The 9,104-nt window shown below is 56.1% G+C and overlaps 1 protein-coding gene across 5 annotated transcripts in view; it reads left to right on the top strand.

Annotated features, from left to right (window-relative positions):
- LOC103607771 (neurexin-2) overlaps window positions 1-9,104 on the top strand; it is a 79,162-nt gene that overhangs the window by 24,138 nt on the left and 45,920 nt on the right. For all 5 annotated transcript variants that reach the window (XR_551992.1, XM_008592231.1, XM_008592234.1 and 2 more), the window contains exon 10: window positions 7,358-7,539. Coding sequence is in view for 4 of the 5 variants with exons in the window: in XM_008592231.1 (XP_008590453.1) it covers window positions 7,358-7,539 (182 nt within the window). In the remaining variant the exon portion in view is untranslated. The remainder of the gene's footprint in view (window positions 1-7,357; window positions 7,540-9,104) is intronic.

Raw genomic sequence — 9,104 nt, 5'->3', positions numbered from 1 at the left:
CACGGTAAGTGGCGCTGGCGACGCCGCCGGCCAGCTGGCCGGCCCCCGGGCCTCCCGTGTGCGTACCCAGGCCCCCGCGGGCCGCACCCCAGCTGTGCGCGCCAAGCCGGCCCCTCTGCTTTGCGGCCGGAGCCCCTCACCTCCCATTTTCCCTTCATCTCAGCCCCACCCTCGCCTCCATCACCCCCCCCCATTTCTCTGTCCTCATAGCTTTGCTGGCTTGCTCACCTTCACCTCCTCTTCCTGTGTCTGGTTTGTTACTACCCTCCCATCTCCGTACCCCATCACCTGTCTGTCCGTCCATCCTCTGTGCAGCTCTCCCTTCCGTTTCTCTTCCGCATCACCTCCATCTCTGCCTGTACCATTTCTTCATCTGTCTTACCTCCACCTCTGCCTCGCCCTCACCTTCCATTTACTGGTCTCCCCCACCACCCCGCCCATCTGTTATCTGTGCTTCTGACATGTCCCATCTCTTCCTCTTTCCCCTCTTCATATCTGTCTCTATTTCACCTCTGTCCCTCCAGCAACCTTCCCTTCTCCCATTGCTGGTCTTCCATCGCTCCCAAACAATCACCTCACTCTGCTGTCCCATCATTCTCCCATCCTTGGTCCCCTCATCTCGGGTTTCTCCTCTCCATGCCTCTTCATCGCTGCCCTGCCTCCTCCTCTGACCCCAGCAGCTCTCACTTCTGCAGCCTGAGCGCCTGTAATTTATGCTCCCAGGCTCCTCATCACTTCCACGCCGTCCTCAGTCACTCCCCACTAACTATTGTCTCCTTTCTCAGCCCCTCTTAACCTTCCATCTCAAAACCAACTTCACCTTCCTTCTCGGACCCCATTGCCTCCCATTTTTATCACTGGCTTCTATCACTTCTCATTTCTGCCCATCATCACCTCCCATCTCCGGCCCCTCATCACTTCATATCTTGGACCCCTAAGATTCTCTGTGTGCCACCTCTTCCCATCTCTGTCCTCCATGCTGACCCCTAAGATTCTCTGTGTGCCACCTCTTCCCATCTCTGTCCTCCATGCTGACCCCTAAGATTCTCTGTGTGCCACCTCTTCCCATCTCTGTCCTCCATGCTGACCCCTAAGATTCTCTGTGTGCCACCTCTTCCCATCTCTGTCCTCCATGCTGTGCCCTCATCACTTTCTGTCAGCGTACCCCTGTAACTTCCAAGCTCTGTACTCCCCATTACCTCCCATGTCAGTCCCTCTTCACATTTTATTTCATTCCATATCAGCCCCTACCACTTCCTACCTCAGTCCCTCCTTCACATTCCATCTCAGAGCTTCTGTCTCTTCCCATCCCAGAGGCCCTGTCACATCTCATTTTAGTCTACTGTCACCTCCCTTCTCTGTACTCCACATCTCCTCCCTTCTCTTTACCTTGTCATTACCTTCCATAGGACACTTCATTGCTTCCACTTCTGTACCCCCCTCACCTCCCAGCTCTGCACCTCCATCACCTCCCATCACTATCCCTCATCCCCTTTCATCTTTGGCCCCCACCTTAGCCCTCCATCACCTCCCATTTCTGTGCCTCCGTTCCATGCCATCCCTGCTGTCATCACCTCCCACATGTGTCCTCCCATCGCTTCCCGTCTCTGTGCCCTCTGTCCTCACATTCCATCTCTGTCACCTCCTCTGTGGGTAGTCTGGCACCTCCATGCTCCCATCACCTCTCATCATTGTGCCTTCCTCACTGCTCCTTTGTACCCATGTGACCTCCCGTTGCTGTCCTTCCATGCCTTCCCATCCCTGGACCCTCACCACTTCCCAGCTCTGCCTACCCATCACTTCTCATTTCTTGCTCTGTTTTGCTCCTCTATCATCTTCCATCCCTGTATCTTCACCACTTCCCACCTGTGTCCCTCGCTGCCTCCCATGTCTGCATCATCTCTGCCTCCCCATTCTTGTTCTACATCTGTCCAGCCTTGCCTCCCAATCTTCGTGCCCCCATGTCACCCCCAACACTTCTGCTCCTTTTTGGGTCTTTTTCTCTTTTCTGCTACTTCATCTTTATCTTCTTTTTCATGCCCCCACTTTCTCTTCATCCAGTTCCTCCTGGAGCAGCCCCTTCAAACTCTCTCCCTCATTCCTCTCTTCTCTCATCCCCAACATAGTTTCCTCTATCTGGTCTCTGTCCCAGCTTGGCTCTTCTCATACAATACTCTCCAGTTTCCTTCTCTTCTTCCACATCCTCACCCCACACCTTGCTCCTCTCCCTCCCTAGGAACCCTCTGGCCCTCTTTACCTTCCTCCCCCTTTCATTATCTCCTTCTGGCTCCCCTGAGGCCCATTGTTGCTCCCATAGGCACCTAGATAAGTCATGGTCTCTCTCGGCAATGAGGAGAGGCGTGAAGGGGTGAGATAGGAAAGGGGAGCCAGCTTTATTGGGGGAGAGCTTTGTGGGGTAAAGAGGAGGGGAGGTCAAAGAGGAAGGCACAGGAGAGAGGAGCTGGCTCAGGGGTGCTCAGCAGATTGGAAGAGGGCCTGGGGACTGGAGCACCTGAGGAAGGTTCCACAAAGGAGCAAGAGCTGGGCAGAGGGAAAGAAGAGCATGGGGGCAGGGGGATGACATATGGAATACTGGTGCTAGGATTGCCTCTGAGATGGCCACCCCATCGCTTGCTGTGCAGAGGAGGAAGAGGAAGAGCTAGAGGGTGCTGCAGAACAGGGATGGAAGGTGGTGGGAGGTGGGGTGAGGAGCCTTTGAAGGGAGGGGCAGCTGAGAGGAAGGAGGAGGGTCCAAGGGAAGATAGAAAAGAAAGGAGACCACCTGTCATGGCTGAACCCCACCTCTGCTTACCTTAACCATGGGGGAGAGGGCAAAAGGACAGGCTCCTCTTGGGAACCCATGCTTGGCTGGAGGAACAGGCCAGCTCAGGAGGACTTTCTAGGACAGGTTTCCTCTCTGCCCCAGTGTCTTCCTAGCATCCCACATTGTGAGGAAGCCTCTCTTTCTGCACCTGCATCTCCAGTCCCCTTCTTTTGGGGTCTTGCTGTATTTCTACTTGCTTTCCCTCCCTCCTCTTCACACTTTCCCCCATCTACCCTTCCATCCCCCAACCCCTCCTGTTACATAATGTCCCTACCGACCTGCCAGACACCCATTGACACTCCTGCACCTGATGTCTGTCTGGGGCATGGGAGGACCAGCATATCTGGGTCCTAAAAATGGGCTGAGGGGGTGACACTCTCCTGGTCCTTGACCCTTAATTCTGGTTTCAGAGTCCTTGAGGATCTTCCCAGCCCCAACTTTCATTTATGGTACCCTCTGGAGCCAGGAATGAAGTGGTCAATCCTAGCTCAGTTATTAGTAAGTTGCCTTCAGGGATTCTGGATTTACCACTCCAGCTTATAAAAGGGACTAGATTTATTTTGATTCTGAACACGGATATGTTAATTTGGATCATGGGGTTAAGAATTGAGAGGATGTGTTCTGGGATTCTAGATCAAGAGAGAGCTGAACTCAGGAATCTGGACCTGTAGAGATCTCCCGCTATGGATTGTGAAGGTCCATATACAAAGAGCTGGTGTGAACTATGAGCACCTAGAAACAAGGTTTTTCTGGATTGTGCAGGATATTTTATCCTCTCACAAGTTTAGACCTTCCAGAAGGCTTTTGTCATGGCTTCTGATGCTGCAGGGACACAGGCAGACAGAGGGTTTGCATGTGTAGTCAGTCACAGGGGCATCACTCTATGGTGGCTTTCTACATGGGGTGATCATGTTGTTTTAATGGTTGGTTGGTATTTTTTCCTAGAATGCAGGTGTGTGGGACTATATGGAAGATTCTTGATCATTTAGAGCGTTTGAGTTGATCAGCAAATTTCTGGGTCTAGGAGGCATCGAGGAGACAGACTATCTTGGGTGTGAACAGAAGGTGCCAACCTTGGGCTTTTCGGTGGTGGGCCTGTGGCATCTTGTGTCTGGCCAGAGGATCGCTTGCCCTGGGCTTCAAGGGTGTAGTACTCCCTGAAATATTACGCACAATTCATTTCACTAGCGTTTTCCTAAGGAGGTCAAAAACTATTAGTCTAGACCACCCTTGGGCAACATTTTGGGCCTTGGCTTAGGCCCCTTTCGATTACCAACCCTTTCTGGAGCCTGCCAGAGGTTGTAGATGTGGTGTATCCTGGATTCCAGGCCTCGAGGAAAGCAGGCCGTGCCTTACCTGGGGAAATCGGTGGGCAGGGCAGAGGACAGCTTGCCTGGGTGAGAGGCGGGAGGAGCCTCTGCTGCGCGGCGGGGAGAGGGACCTGCGGAAGCCCCGCCTCCTCCGCCCAGACGTCCTCCCCAACGCGAGCCCTCTGCGCCCGCGGGCGGAGCCGCGGTGCTGGGGAGAGAAACGTCTCCCCAGGGTAATTACTGCCGTCCCAGTCCAATAAACCATTCATCCTTCACCTCTTCTGCCCAAGGAGTGTCTCTCCGCCCTGGTCCCCCCACAGTGTAATAAACGCCCTTAGGCTTTAACAGGCCCGCCCAGCTATGTAATAAACTGGCTGCAGTGTGAGAACAGCCGGGCAATAAATCCCGGGGGAGGCCTGGGCTTGGGAGTGGGGAGGCTGGGGAGGGCGGCCTGCAACCTGTGCACCGTGGGCCTTGGGGGCGGGGACGCCTGCGCCCTGTCCCGTGCAGCGCCGGCCCCAGCCCTTGCGCCTCCGGCTATGGCCTTTGTGCGTTTACCGCCATGTTTCCCCGCTGCTTCATCTCCTGTCGGGGGTCTGCCTCTCCAAGCTGGGTCTTTGTGTGCAGCTGGGTGCGTCGTTGCTTGTGTGTGGGTGTGGGGTCTGGGCGTGCGTCACTGGGGATGTGTCTGCTGCGGGGCTTCGGGTTTGGGCCGTTGGCACGTGCCTGTGATTCCTCCCGGCTCACTGCCCATTGGGGCATCAGGCCTGCTGCTCCTCCAGCCCTCTCTGGGAACAGACAGGGCTCTGTCCGTGGTGATGGGCTGTCTGTGATGGAAGTGGGAAAGCCAGGAGAAAGGGTCTCCTTTTGCCCTAGACCTGGGGGACATGGGGTAGGCTCCAGGTAGATGGGGTTTCTTTCCCTGGTCTGAAGGACCAAGAAACCCCATAACACCCTCTTTTGACTGGGAGGCCCTGGAGTCCAGGGGTGAAGAGGTTGCAGCCTCTGATCAGGGAGGCAAGGGACAGGTATATGTGTGGAGGAAGGTCAGCCTCTCAGTTCTCCTGGCGTCCCCACCCCACAAATTCAGATGTGTAGCTGGTGAGTGGAGTGGGGAGGGAGGACCCTGGGTATTACGGTTGCCATGGAAACAGCCGATTTTCCAGAGTGCTGCAGTGTTGGGAGTGGAGAGGCTGTTACCGGCTGAGGTCTACCCAGCTCCCCAGCTCCAGACCCTGCCCTTTCCAGGCAGGTGATCCACGCGAGAGGGGTGGGGCTGACTGTATACCCCCGCCCCAGCCAACTCTCCACCCTCAACGTGGGGACCATCTCGAGGGTGCAACCCTCACCACGGTGCTTCCAGGGCCCCCAGGTAGAAAGGACACCTGGTCAGGAGGGGCAGAGCCCAGCTCCTTCTGTCTGCTGAGGGTGCTTTCCTGCCACAGGCTGGGGTGAGTTGTCAGTTATTAGACATCGTAGAGGTAGTTCTTTCTTGCCTGCACTGCCCCTGAGGGGTCATCTCTCACTCTGGCCCTGTCTGGGGAGGTGGAGGGTGTTGATGGTGGGTGCGCTGGGGCACAGCAAGGGGGCTCAGGGCTACTGCTTCCTCCAACCCCACCCCCCTGCCAGCCTCACTACCTCTCTGGGACTCAGGGAACAGCCTTCCCTTCTCTCTTTAACTCCTCCCTGGGCCTGCAGATGGTGACTCCCTCCAAGGCACTTAGGAGTGCAGACTCCTTTGGGGGCCCAGGAGCTCCCTGGGACAGAGCCCCCTTATCCCTGATTGCCTGAACTACAAGGGGGCTCCTGAGTCCCTGAGCTGAGAGACCCCGAGGTCCTTGAGGGTACCAGGCCTCATGTAACCTGCTGGGTCACCATCTTGGCTGAGCAGGCTTGCTCCTTTCCAAAGGCGGTCCTGTACCCCAGGCTCCCAGCTCCTGACCCCAGGGCTTCCATCCCAGCCCAGAGCTCTCCCACCCCAAGGCCACACTTTTCTCCCAGCTTACTTCATGCTTTTGCCCTCAGGCCCCATGTGCCTCTCTCTTTCTCTCTGGTTAAGTCCTCCCTTGAACCCCTCTCTCCCCAAGAAGTGCTTTGAGAGGAGTCGTTAGTGGCTAATTATTTAATTAAGCATTTTATGAATCTCATCTGCTCCATTTATGTTCTAAGGAATGCAAGATTGTTCTCTTCCCTTCCTTTCTCTGCAGGCCCCAGAGTACTAGACCTTCATGCCTCCTAGACAAGTCTCCCTTCCCAGAAACTGGGTGACCAGCCCCCCACCCCCACCTCCAGAGAGCTCAGTCAGCCGCAGGAGAGAACATGGCGACTAATGGGGTTTATTTTGGGGCTGAGATCGTTAGGGACCTCACACCCGCCCCCAGCAGCCGGCTGGTGAAGAGGAGAGGAAGGGGAGAGAGGGTGGAGTGGGGGAGGGCAGGTCCCCCACTCGCCCGTTTCTCTCACCTACACCCCTCTCTGCCCCTCTCTGTCCATCTGTCTCTCTGCCTCCTTCCTCCTCTGGCTGCCAATCTCCCCTCCCGCCCTCCCCATGTCAGTCTCTTTCTTACTGGGCAGAGCTCCAGGACCTTCCTGCTTTGGGTCTCAGGCAGCCCCCTGGTTGGGGGTGGAAGCAGGGAGTCCTGGGCAAACCAGGAGGATTTCCAGGGGTTGGGGAGGGGGCTGAGGGGCAGATGTTGGAGGGGCCCCAGCTATGGGCCTAAGTCAGAGCTGCACATAGCTCTGCTTATCTTCTCCCTATTGCCTGGGGCTTCTTTTTGCCTTGGTGCCCCCTCAGCTCTGGCCCCAAGAAGCACACACCTTGAGTCTGTCACCTCTGCCAGCCCTGGGAGAAGTCGAGCTGGTCAGGAACAGACCCCCTGGGCCCTTTGTGCCTATGGCACTTCTTGTCTTCTTCGTCTCCTTGCAGCCTCTCTCTGGACTCTCTCTCTCTGTCACTCTATTACCTCTCTGTTTTGCTGTAATTAAAGCTAGGTTTCTTGATGAGGCAGCTGTATCTGTCTGTGTGTGTGCACAGGCTCTGACCCAGGCACCTGCCTGCCAACTGTTCCCTAGGATTGCAGGGCTGGTGGCGGCTGTGGGGATCACAGCTGAAGCCCCACACCCTAAACCTGATGTCCTGGTGCTCTGGTCACAACCCTGAGGATCCACCGATCTCGCCCTCCTGATGTCATTTCTTCCTCTCTCCCTTTCCTTCTCTTTGCAGCTGGGACCACATACATCTTTGGGAAGGGGGGAGCTCTCATCACCTACACGTGGCCCCCCAATGACCGGCCCAGCACGAGGATGGACCGCCTGGCCGTGGGCTTCAGCACCCACCAGCGGAGCGCTGTGCTGGTGCGGGTGGACAGCGCCTCTGGCCTTGGAGACTATCTGCAGCTGCACATTGTAAGGACTCAGGGCTCCGGCCCTTTGACTCCCAGCCTTCCCCACCCCAAATCTGCTGGGTCCCTCATTGCCATGGGATCAGCACCTCAAGTCTTTCCCTCATGAGGAGCCCTCAGAACCTCTGTTCCCTTATCCCTGAAGCTTTCTGCTAAGAAGTTCTGCTTCTGAGACCCATTTCCCCTCCCAGTTATTCACCAAGAGTGCCAGAGCCACCCCATCTGATTTGAATATCCCCAGTTCCCCACTCTTTGAGACCATCTGTGCCTTATGACCTTCCTGAACATAGCCAAAAGCCTCCTTGGGCCTTCCAGACCATTCTCTTGCAGCCTTCAGAAATGTCCCCACATTTGTGACTGCCCCTGGGCTGCTGCCTTGCTCATTCCTAACCTTTTAGGGCAGCCCACTGTGTCCTGCACCTATTCTTGCCCCCTCCTTCAGACCTCCTGCCTCAGGGCAGCCCACCCTTACTTCTTCACCTTGCTCCAGATCCTGCTCCTGCCTTTGCTCTGCCCTTGACTGCTCCCATGACCTTTGCCCTTCCAGCAGTCCCCTTACCCTGCCTCCCCTGTATCTTCTCTGGCCACACTCACTCCTCACTAGCCCAGCCCCACATCCCCACCCTGATCTCTGGTCCCACCCAGCTCTGCCTTTCCCTGCCCACTCCCCTCCTTGACCTCTGGTCCTTCCCAGGGCCTCCCTGTGCACCTCCCGCCATATCTGTGGCTTTTCATCCTGTCTACCTCTAGTCTGCAGGCCACCCCTTTTCTTTCCTGGCCCTTTCCCCCATCTCTGGTCCTGCTCCACAACCTTCCCTATGGCCTCTGGCCTTGCTCCATTTCATTTCTGGTCTCAGCTTCTCCCCTGAACCCTCCCCACAGTCTTTGGTCTCTATCTCTACATTTCTAGCCCCTTCCAGCTGCCTTGTTTCCCTGCCTGCATCCCACATTCTTCCCAGGCCAGGACCCCTGAGCTGTGAGGGCTGAGCAGACTGGCAGCCTCTCTGTGCTGGAAAGGTCTGGTGGGGATCCCTGGCTTTCAGGAGGGCAGAATTGGAAGGGGGGAGAGGAAGCCAGAGGAGAAGTCTTGTTTATTTGGGCGCTGACTCCTCCCCATCTGCTTGGGAACCTGGCCCCTCCTTACACAATAGCTTTTCAGCATCCCAGGTCTGTACCTCTGTCTGCCAATACCAGGGTGTGAAAGAAGGAGGCATGAGGGGAGACATCCCATAGGCAGAGCAGAGCAGGGGTGGAAGTAGCAGCTGATGGGTGCTGGGCACACGAGGCCAGTCAGGGAAGGGGGGCAGAGCTGTGGGTGGTGGCTTGTATGTGAGAGATGGCGTGGCTGTGGATGACAGTGTGGGACTGGGTGCATGATGATTGTGTGTTGGGATTGATGGCTGGGACTGTGAGTGACGAAGAGAGACTGGGTGTCATAGTCTCTGATCAAGTGTGTAGCTATATATTTGTATTAGCCTGTGGAACGGTGTTTGCTGTTGTTTCAGCCACCCATTTGAGTGGCAGGGTGTGACTGTTTCCCTGTGTCCTCTGTGAGTGAGGCCTGTTGCT

The sequence above is a fragment of the Galeopterus variegatus genome, unplaced genomic scaffold (genome assembly GCF_000696425.1).
Source record: "Galeopterus variegatus unplaced genomic scaffold, G_variegatus-3.0.2 Scaffold7705, whole genome shotgun sequence".
In the NCBI taxonomy this organism is placed as follows: domain Eukaryota; kingdom Metazoa; phylum Chordata; class Mammalia; order Dermoptera; family Cynocephalidae; genus Galeopterus; species Galeopterus variegatus.
The sequence above is the reverse complement of the archived record's forward strand: the minus strand, read 5'-3'. Positions and strand labels throughout refer to the sequence as shown.